The sequence below is a fragment of the Rhincodon typus genome, chromosome 9, assembly GCF_021869965.1.
Source record: "Rhincodon typus isolate 14 chromosome 9, sRhiTyp1.1, whole genome shotgun sequence".
NCBI classification, from domain to species: domain Eukaryota; kingdom Metazoa; phylum Chordata; class Chondrichthyes; order Orectolobiformes; family Rhincodontidae; genus Rhincodon; species Rhincodon typus.
In genome coordinates, this window is record NC_063340.1 from 34,569,270 (window position 1) to 34,587,704 (window position 18,435).

General features: G+C 41.3%; 1 protein-coding gene across 1 annotated transcript in view; it reads right to left on the minus strand.

Moving 5' to 3' along the window:
• The window catches only part of tiam2a (TIAM Rac1 associated GEF 2a), a 358,836-nt gene that overhangs the window by 138,066 nt on the left and 202,335 nt on the right, over positions 1–18,435 (minus strand). Inside the window, exons 9-10 of the mRNA XM_048601453.1 lie at positions 9,256–9,360; positions 354–432 (exon numbers count right to left, since the gene is read on the minus strand). Coding sequence (XP_048457410.1) covers positions 354–432; positions 9,256–9,360 — 184 coding nt within the window. The remainder of the gene's footprint in view (positions 1–353; positions 433–9,255; positions 9,361–18,435) is intronic.

Consider the following 18,435-nt stretch of genomic DNA (forward strand, 5'->3'; position numbering starts at 1 on the left):
CTCTGCTCCTATGATGCTGCTTGGCCTGCTGTGTTCATCCAGCCCTGCACATTGTTGAGTATCGTGTTTCTAAAAATGAACAATCATTTTATAAATGAGATCTCAAAAATCTGCTGCTGTAGATTTCTTGACCATACACTTAGGGGGTTAAAACATAGACCATTCCTGTTATTTAATTCACTGGTCACAAACTGTTTGAAAATGGGACATAGTTTGCAGTTGTGATAGAATATTGATGTAACATGAAGCAAGTCCCAAATTCAAGACAACAGTACAAGAAAGCTGTCGAATGTTGCTTAAAATAAATCATAAGAAAAGTTGACAAAGTACCAGTCATAATCTTAACCACTTACCAAAGGCAGTTTCAGGTCCACTCCTCTCAAGGTGTAAGTGGTAAATATTCATCATGGTGATTTCTATTTCGTCAAATAGCTGCACCAAAGAGACAGAGGATATCAATCATGAAATTTAGGCAATAGATTGATAAAGGCTAAAATCTCTTGCAAGATGTTGGGGATGCCCAATCTACAAACACAAGGAGGATGATGGCCTAATGGTATTATTGCTAGACAGAACATTCTGGGGATCTGGATTCAAATTCACCATGGCAGATTGTGGAGTCTGAATGCATTGAAAAACTAAAACAGTCTAAACTAAAAGAGTCTAATAATGACCATGAAACCACTAGCAATTGTCTGAAAAACCAACCTGGTTAATGTCCTTAAAGATAACTTTAATCCATGTTTTATTTTTAACCTGTTTTTTATTTTGCAATGGTTTTAGGAGTGTTTTTCCCCTCAGTAAAGACAGATGCAAACTGCACATTTTCACCATCACCAAAATATCACATTTCTGCACATGTCTGTAGCACACTAACCTCATCTGTCACATCTGTGTTCTCTCATACATGTACTGCAAGCCTAATTTAGGAGGATGTGCTGCCTTAGTTGTATTGTTGCTGAACTAGTATCCAGAGAACTGGGTAACGCTCTAGGAACTGGGTTTAAACCTCACCACAGCAGGCAGTGGGATTTGAATTTAATTTTCAAAATCTGGAATTAAAATTCTAAAAATGATAAAATGACTATTGATTGTGTATTAATCTCCTTTAGGGAAAGAAACTGCTGTCCATCAACCTAGGCATGGGAAATGACAATGGCAAACATAGCCCCAGTAACCCGACAAAGTCCCCCTTACTAACATCTGGGGAGCTACTGTGAAAATTGGAAGAGCTGTGTCTCAGATTAATCAAGCAATAGCCTGGCATAGTCATACTCACGGAATCATAACCTCACAAAGTCCCAGAAACCACCATCACCATCCTGTCCAACCGGCAAGGCAGACTCAGCAGAGGTGGCAGCACAGTGGCAAACAGATGAGAGGAAGTTGCCCCGGAGCATTCACTCCAGTTACCGTGAAATCTCATGTGAAAGAAAACCTCCTGCTGATTGCTGTAGATTATCCTCCCTCAGCTGATAAATTAGTGCTGTTCCATGTTGAACAACACTTGGAGGAAGCACTGAGGGTAGCAAGGGCACAGAATGCACTGTGGGTAGGGACATCAATGTTCACCACCAAGTAAGAGCACTACTCATGGAGATGGTCATGTGATAAAAGAGATAACTGCTGAACTTTCAGTCTGCGCTAGATGGTAAGGAAACCAACAAGAGAGACCTTCTGAAGAAGGGTCCAGACCTGAAATGTCAGCCTTCCTGCTCTTCTGATGTTGCTTGGCCTGTGTTCATCCAGCTCTACACCTTGTTATCTCAGATTCTCCAGCATCGGCAGTTCCTACTATCTCTAAAACAAAGTTGCTGGCAAAGCTCAGCAGATCTGGCAGCACCTATGAAGGAAAAAACAGAGTTATATGTTTCGGGTCCGGTGACCTTTTCTCAGATCTGGGTCATCGGACCCGAAACATTAACTCTGTTTTTCACTTCACAGATGCTGCCAAACATGGTTGAATGATGAGTGCTGGAGGACATGCCAAGAGCCACTCCAGGCAATACCAAAATAAAAGGTGTCAGCCTGGTGAAGAAAACAGGACTACTTGCCAACAGCGTATGCAGCAACTGACAGACAACAAAACCAACATACCAGATTTAAGCTCGGCAGCCCTGCTACATCCTGTCATGAATGGTGGATGATAATTGAACAACTCACTGGGGGAGGTGATTCCACAAATATCCCAGTGATGAGGGAGCCAACAGAGCAACGCAAAAGATTCGGCTTTTGCATTTGCAAAAATCTTCACCCAGAAATGCCAAGTGGATGATCCAATTTTTACTTTGCCAGAGGTCCCCACAGATGCCAGTCTTTGATTCACTCGACACGAAGGCTATGGGCCTTGACAACATTCTTGCAATTTTACCGAGAGATGTTCTCCAGAACTTGCTGCACTTGTACCAAGTTGTTCCAGTACAGTTACAACACTGGCATTTATACTACCATTTGGAAAATTGCCTAGGTATATCTTGTACATAAACAGTAGAACAAATCCAACCTGGCTGATTACCACGTCAGTCTACTCTCAATCATTAAACCGATGGAAGGTTTCATCAACAGTGCTGTCAAACAGCACCTGCTCAGTGATGTCCAGTTTCATTCTGCCAGGGCCACTCAGCTCCTGATTTTATTATAGCCTTGGTTCAAACATCGACAAAAGAGCAAAAGTGAAGTGGTAATGACTTATCATGACAACAAGACCACATTTGACCTCGTGTGGCATCAAGGAGCTTTAGCAAAACTGGAGTCAAATGGCAATGAGGGTAATATTCACTGATAATTGAATATTAGTTCGATAGTTGTGCACTGATGGCACAAAGGAAGATGTCTGTAGGTGTTGGGAGGTCAGTCATCTCAGCTCCAGGACATCTCTCCAGGAGTTTCTCAGGGTAGTGCCTTAGGCTCAACCATTTTCAGCTAAAAACTGAAAGAACTGCAGATGCTGTAAATCAGGAACAAAAACAAAGTTGCTGGAAAAGTTCAGCAGGTCTGGCAGCATTCGTGAAGAAAAAATCAGAGTTAACATTTTGGGTCCGGTGACCCAGTTCTGAGGAAGGGTCACTGGGCCCGAAATGTTAACTGATTTTTTCCTTCACAGATGCTGCCAGACCTGCTGAGTGTTTCTAGCAATTTCTGATTTTGTACCAATTTTAACTACTTCATCAACGATCTTCCCTTCATTGTAGGGTCAGGGTGGGATCTTTTTCCCAATGATTGCACAATGTTCGGCACTATTCATGACTCCTTAGATGCTGAAGCACTCCATGCCTAAACGCATCAAGACCTGGACAATATCCACTCTTGGCTGACAAATAGCAAGTAACAGTCACATCTCACAAATGCCAGGCAATGACCATCTTCAAGATGCAATCTAACCATCGCTCCTTAGCATTCAAAGTTGTTACTGTCCCTGAATTCCCCCACTATCAACAATCTGTGGCTACCATTGACCAGCAACTCAACTGGACTTGCCATATAAATACTTTGGTTACAAACAACAGATCAGTGGCTAGGAAGACTAGGAATAATGAAGTCATTCACAGATGAGGATGACTCTATTCCACTCTCAGGTCGAGTCCTGTACAAAATGATGTAACTACCGCAGGTTCTATTACACTTGGGACAGAAAAGTGGTCGTGGGAAGGGGTCATTGGCTGTTGGTGTGGCTGCATGCTCCTTTCACTGTTTTCGTCTACCTTCTGCTTCTGCCCGAAAGCAAGTCTTCCCAGGTGTTGCACATAAATAGCAGAACAAATCCAACCTGGCCGATTACCACCTCAACAGTCTACTCTCAATCATTAAACCGATGGAAGGTTTCATCAACAGTGCTATCAACACCTTCCCAGATGGTCCACCTCCACTTTGGATGGTCTTGGGCCAGTGATTCCCAGGTGTCTGTGGGAATGCTGCACATCGCCAGTGAGGCCTTGAGGAACTCCGTGAAGCACTTCCTCTGTCCATCTGGGGCTCACCTGCTGTTTCAAAGCTGGGAGTAGAGTATCTGCTTGGGGATCTCGGATTGACAACAGAGCCCTGGTTGAGGAGGTCTCTGAAGTGCTCCCCCCAGCATGGTTTGATGGCTTCTTAACCTTTGAAAGAGAGTCATTCCAGCCTTGGACAGCAGTGGGTTGGGGCCTTGGGTGTTTGGTCTCTATGTGGTTTTGATGGTACAGAAGAAACCATGCATATTATGGTAGTCAGCCATTCATTGGGCCTCCAGTGCTTTCTCCACCCACCACCTGTTCCTTACATCATGGGTTTGTAGCTGGACATCGGCCTTCAGTCACCTGCAGGCCTGCCTTTTTTCTTCCGAGTGCAGTTGTTGTTTTACACTCAAATGCCATGCACTTCTGCCTTACAGTTCTTGGATATCTTGATCACTCTCATCTTGGCATTTCCTGGTTGAGTGGCTGACCGAGTTTTGGCAGGCATTGACAATGGCAGTCTTAAGGACACACCAGAAGCTGTTGGGATCCCGTGACGTGATGTCGCCGAGGGCCACCAGGTTTGTGGAGAGGAGTTGGTTGTATGAGGCTATTTTTACTGGGTCTTTAAGTGCCTCAATGTTGAGCTTTTTGTGGCACAGCTCTGCTGTCTCCGCTGCGGCAGGGCTACATTTATGTTGATTCTGGCTTGGATCAGGCGATGAATTGAGATAGGTGGCATGGTGGCTCAGTGGTTAGCAACTGCTGCCTCAGCACCAGGGACCCTGGTTTGATTCAGACTTCGGGAGACTGTCTGTGTGGAGTTTTCATGTTCTCCCTGTGTCTGTGGGGTTTCCTCCAGGCACTCCAGTTTACGTGTATAGTCCAAAGATGTGCAACTTAGGTGGATTGGCCATACTGTCCAGGAACATGTAGGTCACGTGGATTGACCATGGGAAATGCAGGGTTACAGGGACAGGGTGGGTCTGGGTGGGATGGTCTTCAGTGGATCAGTGTGGGCTCAATGCGCTGAATGGCCTGCTTCCACACCTGTAGGGATTTTACGGTCTGCCCAGCAGATGTCAGCTCCTGCATGGGGTGACACAGCGGCTCATTGGTGAGCACTGCTGCCTCACAGTGACAAGTACCTGGGTTCGACTCCACCCTCAGGCAACTGTCTGTTTGGAGTTTGCACATTATCCTGGTGTCTGCATGTTTTTCCTCCAGGTGCTTCAGTTCCCTCCCACAGTCCAAGGATGTGCAGGCTAGGTGGACTGGCCATGCTAAATTATCCCGTAGTGTTCAGGGATGTGTAGATTAGGTGCATTATAGGGAATGGGTCTGGGTGGGATGCTCAGAGTCGGTGTGGACATGTTTCAAAGGGCCTGTTTCCACACTGTAGGGATTCTATGATCTATGATGGCATAGCACATGTGATTTCAATGTCTTTCTGATTCTTCACTCTGACGATGACATAGTCAAGGAGGTGCCAGTGTTTGGAGCGTGGGTGCTGCCACGTTGTCTTGTATTTGTCCCTTTGGCAGAAGTGTGTTGGTGATGACGTGGCTATGTTAAATGCATGCAACCTTCATTCCAAATGAAGGTACTGGAAGTGAGACAAGACTAGCACTTACATAATTTATATTATATGATTTATAACCTTTAACGTAGAAGATCACCCAAGATTTTGCAGAAATAAAAGGAATGGATGTTAAGCCTGGAAAATTTTGTCAAGTGATCAAAAGCTCAAATTTCCGGATTTTGTCATAGTTTTGAAAGATAGAGAGACAAGTGGACAGATGGCGGGGTTGAGAAGGGGAACTCAAAAAAGGGAAGGTTAAAACGGCAGAGGCTCTGACACAAAAAGAGAACTGAAGGGGAGTGGAAGGGTAACCAGAGATGGAGGGCACATTGAACCACAGAAACTTGTAGATTCAAGTTAGAAATGACCCATGAAACAATTTTGAATCAGAAACATCTTAAATTTGATGCCTTTAGCAAAGGTGAGCACATGGATGGGCGATAGACATGCAAGATTATGACAGGTCATGATCTAGGCAGCAAACATTTGGATGATTTGGAAATTTATGGAGTGTTAAGGGACAGTTGTCAACAAAGTACAGATGTGTCAAAGGTAACTGTACGGATTTCGGTGACAATATGGTAAGAGAAAAGAGTGGTGATAATAGGATACAGGGCTTAAAGCTCAACACTTTAAACAAATGTGCCAGAAATTACATACAATTTAGTATCCATGAAGTGCATGGTGAGAGCTTTCAACGATCCTGTGACAATGGATGACATCAAGAGGCAGTATGTTGAAGAAGAGCAGGAATTGAAGGATGGATCGATCCTTCTGGAAGGTAACCAGGCAAGAGGAGAACATGCTGCTGCTCCAGATACACTGGGTACAGTTGAACAGAAAAATAACTGACCTTTTAATGAAAACACTATAGTGTGGAAAGCAGGTAGCCTGGTTGCCTTGTAAGAGAGAGGCATGCATTGAAGTCAAGGAAATGAAGAGGAGTAACATATCACAATCATGCAGAATAGAATTGATAACATTATTATAGTTATTAAGGTTAATAATTGACAACTCCCTTAATAACCTGGTAAGTAAAAATTATATTATCATGTAGCCTTAAACTAACTGGCGCATAAAGTTCTAGTTATGTTTAGTGCATCACAAGTTAACAATTTGCTGATGAGGAGTTCAAATGTTACTACTATCCTCATCACATCTGAAGAAAATGGTTTCTTCTGGGCTAATTCAGAAGATTTTGGGTTCAAACTATACCCCAGGATTTGGTCACATAATCCACATTTCAAGATAATATTGGACATGACCTTTTAGGGTGACATGTGAAACAGAGGCACCATTACTTGCTCAAGAGCATTGACCAATACCGTTTACAACAGGTTAGCTAGTTATTTATTTCTTCAGATTGTAGGAGCTTCTATTTGATTGGCATTTTTCTTCTTTCATAGGATGTGGATATCACCAGCAAGGCCAGTATTTGTTGTCTATCTCTAATTAAGTTTAAGGTTAAGAATCTAACGCTGGGTTTGGAGGCTAGACCAGGTCAGAACAGCAGATTTTCTTCACTAAAAGGCATTAGTGAAATATGGATTTTCATGACAAACAATGATAGCGTCATGGTCACCATTTTTGAGGCTACTTTACAATTCCAGAAGTATCAATTGAACTTAATTGCTGTCATCGTGTGATTTGAGCCACATCCCCAGAGTATTAATGGTCTAGTGAAATAACCACCATGTCATTGTCTCCCCTACCGCATTAGCCCAAGTAAGAGATTAATTAGTTATGAAATGCTTTGATAAATACCAATAGTGTGGTAAGACATGCTAATACAGTTTTTTAAAAACCTTTTTGGATTAATACTCATGACTACTTCTACAAAGTGCTTGTCCACATGGTATTGATTGATTCCGATTAAATTGATTATTAATTCTGCCTACAATAGTCTCCACGCTTGAGGCTGATGTTTATGCATAGAGAGTTCTAAGGAATGCTGATAGGAGGTTGTTGACTTGCTTGCCGAGCTGGCTTGTTTTCAATCAGACATTTCGTCACCATGCTAGCTAACATCAGTGAGGCCTCCGGTGAAACGACATTGTTCTACTCCACTTGGTACTGTCTGGTCCGTTACGGCGAAACCAGAAGGCACAAACACCCCCCGCTCCTATGGACTCCCTAAAGTATACAAATTAGACATCCCTTCGGACCCATTGTCTCCCTACTGGGCACACCTTCACACAAACTGGCCAAGGACCTACAACGGAGACTGAAACACATAGTCGACGGATCACCCCATTCCATCCCCTCAACCAAAGAATTTCTCAATACCCTCAAGAACACAAAAATCAGCGACGGTGAGATTGTGGTATCCTTTGGTGTCACAGCATTATTTATGTCAATTGACATCCCACTAGCCACATTACTAGAGGAAGCAGGAATGCAAACCAGCAGTTCCATCAGCAATGACAACAAACTCAAAACTATTAGACTTGTGCCTCACCACACACTTTGTCTTTAATGGTCAAGTATACAAACAGATCAATGGCACACCCATGGGGTCACCCATCTCAGGACTCATTGTAGTGGCAGTCATGCAAAGATTGGAACACAATACCCTCCCCCACATTCAACCTAAACTGTGGATCTGGTACGTGGACAACACATTTGTCATTATTAAATGCAGCAAATTAGAAGAGACCCACCAGCTTATCAATAACGTATTTGCCAGGATTAAATTCATGAGAGAAGAAGAAAACAACAGTTAGCTTCCATTTCCGACTTCAGAGTTGAACATATGACCAACGGGGAGTTCCAAACCTCAGCATACAGGAAGGCAACCCACACTGACCAAATCCTCAACTACCACTCCAACATCCGCAAACAAAGCCATATTAGGACACTTTAAATGGGCTACCACTCACTGCAACATGCCAGAACTACACAGGAAAGAGGAACAACACCCATACAAAATCTTTGTTACGAACAGATATCCCTGCAACTTCACCTGCAGTTGCCTATTTAGTAGGCACCAAGAGAACACAGTACACCCTAACACTGGTCACACTGCTTTACGTCAAGAACATATCAGAACTGACAATGAGACTCTTACGACCGCTAGGAATCATGGTAGCCCACAAGCCCACAGCCACTCTATGACAAACACTCAAGGATTAAAGGCCCCATACCCACGACATGCAGAACCAACGTAGTTTACAAAATACCATGCAACGACTGCCACAAACATTACATCGGACAGACAGGAAGGAAACTAGCCATCAGAATACACGAACATCAGCTAGCAGCAAAACGACACAACGAACTTTCCTTAATATCGGTACACTCGGACAAGGAAAGCCATCAGTTTAACTGGGCAACGTAACCATAGTAGCACAAGCCCAACATAAATACACAGGGGAATTCCTCGAGGCATGTTTCTCCACCCATAATAACAAACATGGAGAATTGGACCCCATATACAAACCCATACAGGACAAAATCGTAATGACACTACTCACCATAACAGACCAGACAGTATAAATTCCAAGTGGAGTAGATCAAAGCTGCTCAAGAGGCCTCACTGATGATGTTACCTAGCACGGTGATGAAATGTCTGAATGAAAACAAGCCAGCTCGGTGAGCAAGTCAACAACCTCACCTACAAGCCGAGCTACAAATCTTTCCAAAACCTTATTGCTGATATCTATTAAACAATATTGGAGCACGAATAATCACTTCCAAATCAGGAAGACGACCTTCATTTATATAAAATATTGAGCCAAACGTTACCTGTTCCTGTATATAGTCCAAGCTGTTAGGAACATAATATTCCACATTACTGTGCTCCATTTTTCTAAGGCGAACACAGTGATGAACTGGATCCAGCTGTCTTATCTGCATTGGACAGAAATATTAGATAATTATTCCAAGTACCATAGATTTGTAATGTTGGTACTTAAAATGATCTGACATAAAACTTTTTTTCTTTCACCACATAATTCCACACTAATATGGCAGGTGATCAATTTGCACTTGCTGGTAGAATAAGCAAATCAGAATAATTCAGTATTATCTAACACTGGAAATCAATCAACATCCTTTAACACACCCCAGAACATCTGGTTATTATTGCATCATTGCTTTTGGGAGCTTCCTGTACATAAATTAACTGCCATGTTTTCTACATTACAAAGGCAACAACATTCCAAAGTAATATTTTCTTGGCTATCAAGCACTTTGGGGTGTTTAGGTCATGAAGAACACAACATAAATCCAAGCCTTTTTTAAAATCTCCAAAGGAGAAAGAGAATCTGTTCTTAGCAATTACCAATTATGAAGTTTGCCAACACAGTGGGAAGTGATAATGAATATAGCAATGCAGTGAAAACACTTTGCTATCCTTTCTGAAAAAACATACGCAGTCATCGATATTTAAGAAGAATACAACAGTTGTATGGTAGTACAGGATTCAAGTATTGTTGGGGAAAAGAAAGGGACATGCTGTTGAAGGATTTCATCTTGCACACTTCAAGACAGATGCAAGAACACAAGACCAACAACTTACACCACAAGAGTAAAAGGGTGATGACAGATTGACAAGTTAATCTTTCTGGTCAATGTGGTGCTATACCATGAAATGATTGCCCCCAGCATTTTTCTTGATTTCAAAAAAAAAAGCACAATGTTTGGACAAGTTCCTTTTGTTTGTGGTAAACACATCTGTACACATGAATATATGTAACTTCTAGCAAGTATAAGGGAGTTACTTTGTAAACCTGATGGGATAACCTTAATTTGGTTGTTGCTGTAATTCTTTACATTCTGGGGATTGTTCGAGTATGTAAACTTTACATCCAAACAATGGTAAATTGTATAGAACAGCATATCCTTTTGGCTGTTTGTAATAGGTACAGTACTAACCATCTTCAGCATGCTCTTAAAAACTCAAGATATGTCATCTCATTTTGGATGTGATTCCACCATTGTTCAGCATATGTGGCTATTCATCTTGCATTGATCAGAAAAGTTTCAACAGCATATTTTTTTCCAGCAATATTCAGGAATACAATGGTAAGTTGACTACAAACTCATTTTTGCCAATGAAAGAACTCAAATTCCATTTACAGCATCAATGAAAAGCAATTTAACTGGGCTCCCCCTCTGCACCTTACGAAGGCAGAGCTGAAGAGACTGACCACCTGTTCCTGCTTGACAACATCGGCACAGCAATTGAAGAAACAATTTTCTCCTTCCAAACTTATTGCAAATCATAACCATGGATAGGCAGAGAGATCACTGGTAGTGGAGATGGTGTTTACTTTTATCTCTTTAAAATGAAGCAAACATTCATATTACAACTAATCAGTAATAAATTTAAAATTGATGCAATTTGATTTTTTTGTCAGCTAGTTTGCTCAGTGAAAAAAATTGTACAACACAATGTTTCAAATCTCCATTGTAACACTGACCATTTTACAAAAGGGAATTAACCAGGCATTCTCATTTATGCAGGCATTAAAGTATTGGGATCTCACAAACACATTCACACTCTTCAAACACTTACCAGGAGAATTGAAATGAGAGAATGAAATAATCAACTCAGAAGTAGTAGACAATAGAGATCACAGAAGAAAGGAATCATGAAGTACACGAAAGGATGAAAGAAAAGAAACAGCAAATCAACTATTACCTGGCTGTAGAAATCTTGTGCTTCCCTGGAAAGTACAATAGCAACATACTAGGCTGATGTTAAAACGTGTGCACGCAAATTGTTATGGCATTTTTATTGGGGAATATGGATACAAATCATTTATAGAAGATTCATTCTTCAAAAGAAATGCATACTAGACAACTTGAAACTGGACAAAACACAAAATTACTGAATAACATTCCTATTAGAGTCATTGTCATATGATAATAATTGAAGGTAGCCTTATGACCTTGATTGGTAATTGATTAGGAAGTAAGAGACAGAACAAAGTGATTAGCAGATGTCCTTTACATAGGATAAACAGAGACTAAGACAAAGGGCCCTGCTAGGGAGTTGGTGATGAAATAAAAACAAGGAGGCAGCTTAGACTGCATAATCATTGAGAAATGGGAGATGTTGGATGGATAAGAACAATACTTGATGCATGTACCACAGGAGCTAAGTAAACAGATGCCTGGACGTCTGTTGAACATGCAATCGGAAGTCAACAAGTTTAAAGTTGAGCAAGGGTATGTGTACATTACTTTAGCCGAAGACTGGCTCTCCCTTGAATAAATGATGGTAACCTGTACTTAGTACACTGGTGGTTTGTCAGCCAAGTTACACCACAATGACACTGGAGTCAGTCAGCGACAGGATCGTGTATCACGTCACCAGGACCAGCATGTTTTACATATCACCTCACCAAACTAATGTTTTGAAATTCGAAGGATCTAAAGGAGAAGTCAAGGTATGAGGTACTATAGGAAGCCAAAGTCATGCAGTTAGGTTAGACTCCTGGAAGTCATGAAGAGAACAGATCAGCCAAAGACCCACAGGTTAAGAAATTAAGACTACATAGGGAGGGCGTTTGTCTGAAAGAAAGAACTAAAGATGTTTTCAGGAAAGGAGGAGACAATAGAAGGGGTTGTAAAACAAACAGAAAATGCTGAAGAAACTCAGAAGGTCTGGCAATATCTGTGAAGAGAGGAGCAAAGTTATTTTTGAGTTCAAACTTGATTTTTCTCTCTCCACAGATGCTGTCAGGCCTACTAGCTTTCGCCAACAATTACCGCGTTTGTTCCAGATTTCCAACATCTGCAATACTTTGCTTTTATAAAGGATGTTATGGACTCTGATTGAGGACTGCAGGGTTCCATAATGAGGTTCATTGTGGAGCACCAGAAAAAGACCAAAACACAAAGATAAATGGAACCTAGAGGGGAAACACCCTGAGGAAAGGAAAAAAAAGTGGCAGAGAAGGCCAAAAGAAAGAGGATAGAAAGGGACAGTTATCATTAATACAATGTATTTACAACTGTGCATGTGAGCAAATGCCAAAATAAAACAGTCGAAAACAAAATGTTAGACATTGGTTTCAGTCTGCCTTGCTACTGATGAGGAAATGGAAATTGGCGAAGTTCAGAAGAAATGGTGACCAAGTACAGGGAAGAATCAGTCTGTATGAAAGTGTGGCCATGAGAGGAAAAAGATTTACATAACTGTAACAATGAGGTAAGCAATGCCTAAAATAGAAAACAATGTCGAGGGGGTGTATGATTGCAGATAGATTTAGATCAGCCAACACATTTTACAGGATGAATGATAAGGAAGTTTCAAAGTTGCTAGGAATAAAACAAGTGTCACATCCCCTAGCATTCAGAGCTCAGCCATGGCTCCCAATGAATTGGACATATAAGAGTGTCTCTTGAATGGCATTAGCTGGTGCAATGAGAGTAGGCTGATCCATTGGTTAATATCCTAATGAGACTCAAGGCAACTACTAGTAGCACAACTAGGTTAACTCCATAAAGTTAATAGCAAGAAAGGTGAAGAGATTGCTAGAAGACATTGTGATTGTTGGCAAGGAAGTAAGACCTGCAAAAAAGTGTGTTTAACAGTTTATGAGAAAGCTATGCAAGCAGCTGCACAGATTGAGGCGAGGTTTGGAATCAGCAGGTCACGTTTTACGTGGAAGTAGGGCAGGAACAGAACAGGATGAGTACCCAGTGTCGGAATAATGGTGATGGGCCACATTTGAAAAACCAGGTTTTTCTACCCAAGGAGCAGTTTAACTTCAGAAGTGGGAAAACTTCTGGAAATAATTGTTCAGGATACAATTAGTAGCTACATGGAAAAAGGGGTTGATAACAAAGAGTCAACATGGATTTCTAAACTGGAAACTCTTTAACTAACTTGGAGGTTTTTTGAAGAGGTAACAGAAAAACTCAAAATGACAGCAATGCTTTTGGGTAGGTATAGATTTCCAGAAGGCATTTGATATAATACCGCACAATAGACTTATGAGGAACATTATGTGTCTTGGTATAAGAGGGCCCATAGCAACATAGAAACAAAATTGGCTGAGTGTTGGTAATAGAGTGCAATGGTGAATGGATTCTTTTCTCAGCTTGTAGAAAAGTTTATAATGATCATCCCATGGGATAAATTCAGAACCCAGCAAAAGTGGACTAAAAAGATAATGATGTCAGAGAAAATAAACTACGAGGGCAAACTGTTGTCAGTTTTTAAATATATAAAAAGGGAGGGAGAGGTCAAAGGAACATAGGCCTCTTAGAAAATGAACTTAGGAGACGGCTTTGGGGAACAAGGAAATGGCAGAGGAGTTAAACAGATATTTTGTATAAAAGTCTCTTTATGGAAGATACTTTTATCATTCCATTATTACTAAAGAATACAGGGGAGGGATTAAGTACCATCACCAAAGAAATCGTGTAGACAAACTAACAGGGCAAAACACAGATACGTCCCTTGGCCCTGATGGCACGCATCCTAGAATCATAAAAGAGGTAGCTACGAAGATAGTGGATATATCATTTGCAACCGCCCAAAATCTTTGGATTCTGGAGAAGTGCCAGAGGATTGGAAAGCTACCAGTGTGACACCCCTATTCAAAAATGAAGAGGGGCAAAAATTCAATTAGCCTAACATCTGTTGTTGGAAATTGATTAGTATCAATTACTAAAGTAATAGCAGAGTATTTGGAAAATCATATTCTATTCTAAGCAAGCAGAGTCAGCATGGCTTCATGAAAGGGCAGTTGTGTCTTGCTTAAATATTAGCGATTTTTGAGGAAGTCTTAACCGGATTGGATTGAGGGGAACCAACAGATGTGTCGTATTTGGACTTCCAAAAGCATTCAACAAAATATCTCACAAAGGGTTAAGCCATAAGAGTCCACGGTGGTTGAGGTAGTTTTTTGGCAGGGAGAGAGAATTGGTTCATGGGCAGGAAACAGCGAGTGGGGATAAAGGGTTCTTTTGTAGGTTGGTGACCTGTGACCACTGGGTACCACAGGGATCAGTGCTGGGAAAGCAACTGTTTACTGTATGTATTAATGACTTAGAGAAAGTAAGTGATTGTCCTGTAGCTAAATTTGCAGATGACTGAAATCGGCAGAAAAGCAGGCAATGAGAGGGATACAGACAGGTTACAGAGAGATATTGATAGGTTCAGTGAGATGGCAAGAAGTTGGCAAATGAAGTATAATATGGGAAAATGCAAAGTCGTTCATTTTGGAAAGGAAAACAAAAGAACAGAATATTATCTAAATGGAGAAACACTGCAGAAAGCTGCAACAGAAGGACTCGAGGATACTTCTGCATGAAGCACAGAAAGTTAGCACACAGGTGCAAGAGGTAATTAGGGAGGCAAATGGAATGTTTGCCTTATTTCAAGGGGATTGGTGTATAAAGAGTACGGAATTCTTAATGCAATTGTTCAAGTTGCTGGTGAGACCACATCTGGAGTACTGTAAGCAGTTATGGTCCCCTTATTTAAGGGGAAGTATCATTTCATTGGAGGCAGTTCAGAGAAGTTCACAAGGATGACCCCTGGTTTGGACAGACTGTCTTAAGAGCAAAGGCTTATTACATCAGGACTCTACTAATAGAGTTTATAAGAATGAGAGATGATCTCATTGAAACACATAGGATTTTTAAGGGGCTTAACAGGGTAAATGCTGAGAGGATGTTGCCCCTCATGGAGGGTCTAGGACCAGAAGACAGTCTCAAAATCAAGGGTCACCAATTTAAGACTGAGATGGAGAGGAATTTCTTCCCTCAGTTGTGTCTCTTTGGAATCACAGAGCTATGGGACAGAGTAATTGCATATATTTAAGGATGAAATAGACAGACTTTTGATCAGTAGGGGGAAATCAAGGGTTAAGGGGAAGAGCAGGAAAGTGGGCAAGAAAAATGTTGGATCAGTTATGATCCTATTAAATGGAACAGCTGGCTCGAGTGGTCTATTGTTCCTGTTTCTTCTGGTCTTACGGCGTTTCTTGGCGGGGGGGGGGGGTGGAAATCAGTATTTGGGGATCTTGCTTTTCCTGGTTTAATGATCTGGATCCTGGTGTGGATGGGACAATTTCAAATTGTGCAGATTATGCAAAGCTTAAAAATTGTAAATTGTGAGGAGAACAGTGTGGCACTCCAGAAGGACATTGAGATGATGGCAGAATGGGCGGATATGTGACAGAGAAATAGGAAGTGATAGGCTTTGGTGGGAAGAACATTGAATTACAATATAAGTTGAGAGTTTCAATTCTAAAAGGGGTTCAAGAGCAGGGGTACCTGGGTGTATATATGCACAGATCACTGAAGGTGACAGGACAGGTGGAGAGAGTAGTTAATAAAGCATACAGTGTCATCAGCTTCGTTAATAGCTGCACAGAATACAAGAGTAAGAGATATGATGTTGAACTTGTATAAAAAACTTGCTAGATCTCAGTTGGGATATAATGCTCAACTGTGGCTGCTACATGATAGGCAAGAAATGAATGCATTGGAGAGAGTGCAGAAGAGATTTACAAGAAGGGCACCAGAAAGGTTCAGTTGAGGGTATATTGAAGATGTTGCAACTGTTCTCCTTGGAGAGAGGAAGGATAAGAGAAAATTTGACAGGGATTTTCAAAATCATGAGTGAGCTAGTTAGAATTGATCAAAGTTATTGCAGCTCATGATAGGAAGACTAAGAGGGCATAGATTGAAAGTGATGTGCATACAAAGCAAGTGTAATGCAAAAAAATGCCCTTTCAGAGAGCGAGACACAGGAGGACACAGCCAAGAGTTCATATCAGTGCATCAATAATTACACTGACATCAAAACACAAATTATATCCAGTATAAACAGAAAATCACTGAAAAACAATGAGTTTAAAGAGAGTTTAAAGAGAGTTTAAAGAAAATATTACAATACAGTCGGGTTCCAAATTAAGCACATGCTCCCAAATCTTTGACAATAATCACAAATTGTGTTGCTTTGTAACTTTGGGGAAAACTCAAAGTCTAAGAGCATTTTTTTAAAAAAGGGTGAAAGGACACTAATAAGAAAATTTTTGGAAGTTTAAAGGGTCCTTTAAATTTGCCAGGAAACTAATTATGTGCACCAACATAAGAAACAGAGGTATATATTTTTAAAACTATATGGGAGTTGCCCCAGACACATACACCTCTGATATACAATTTCTTTGCTCTTTGGGACATTATGTAAATAGCTTCAACTCCGAGTTAGAGTTGGGAACTTTGAGCAGATCTGCATTACTTACCTTAATAGTTATCCAGGAAATAAGTAAACAGCATTTATTCCAATGCAAGAGGCCTGACGGGCAAGGGAGATGAACTCAGGGTATGGTTGGAAACATGGGACCAGGATAACATAGGTATTACAGATGTGGCTCAGGAGTGGACAGGACTGGCAGCTATACGTTCCAGGTATAGATGCCATAAGAATGGGGGTGGGGGAAGAGGCATTTTTGATTAGGGATTACATTAGGGCTACTTAAAAAAGGAGGATATTCCAGTGAGCACATCCAGTGAAGTTATTTGGGTGGACCAGAGAAAAAAAGAAAGGGATAATCACCTTATTGGGATTGTACTATAGATTCCCCAAAAGTCAGCAGGAAATTGAGAAGCACATTTATTAAGGAGATCTGTGTTATCTGATTGAATAACAGGGTGGTAATGGTAATGGATTTTAACTTTCTTAACGTACACTGGGACTGCCATAGTGTTAAGGGATCAGATGGAGAGCAATCTGTTAAGTGTGTACATGAAAATTTTCTTATTCATTACGTAGACGTACCTACCAGAGAAGGAGCAAAACGTGACCTTAGCTTGGGAAATAAGGCAGGGCAAGTGACTGAAGTTTCGGCGGGGGAGCACTTTGGGACCAGTGACTGTTATTCTGTTAGATTTAAAATAGCGATGAAAGAGGATAGACTGGATTTAAAAGTTAAAGTTTAAATTGACAGTATTAGGCAAGAACTTTCAAAAGTTGATTGACAGCAGATAATCACATGTAAAGGGACAGCTGGAAAAAGTGGGAAGCCTTCAAAATTGACATAACGAGAGTCCAGAGACAGTATTATCCTGTTAGGGTGAAGGGCAATGCTGGGAGGTGTAGGGAATGCTAGATGACGAGAGAAAGAGGGGTTCTGGTCAAGAAAAAGAAGGAAGCACATGTCAGGCATAGAGAGCAGGGATCGAGTGAACCCCTAGAAGAGAAAAAGGGCAGGAAATCAGGAGGGCAAAAATGGAACCATGAGATAGCCTTGGGAGATAGGATTAAGGAAAACCCATAGGGTTTCTACAAATACGTTAAGGACAAAAAAGAGTAACCAGGGAGAGAATAGAGCCCCTTAAAAAAAAATCATCAAGAGCGCTTATGTGTGGAACTGCAGGAGATGGGTGACATACCAACAAGTATTTTGCATCAGTATTTACTGTAGAGAAGGATATGGCAGCTAGACAACTTGGGGAAATAAATAGTGATCGGTTGAAAAGTGTCCATATTACAGAGGAGGCAGTGCCTAGACATCTTAAAACACATAAAGGCAGATAAATCCCTGGAACTGGATCATGTGAACCTTAGAACCTTGAGGGAACCTAGGGAAGTAACTGCTGGGCCCCTTGCTGAGATATTTGTATCAACGATAGCCATGGGTGACTGGAACACTAGAGGTTGGCTAACATAGTGCCATTATTTAAGAAGAGGTGGTAAGGAAAAACCAGGAATATTAAGGCTGGGGAGCCTGACATCAGTAGTGGGCAAGATGTTGGAGAGGATTCTGAAGGACAGGATTTACATGCATTTGGAAAGCAAAGGACTGATTATGGATAATCAGCATGGCTTTGTCGCGCTCAGCATAGGTGGTTACCTCAGAGGAGCCAAATGGGCTGAGGAGTGGCAGATGGAGATTAATCTGGATATATATGAGGTGGTACATCTTGGTAAGGAAATCAGGGCAGGACTTAGAG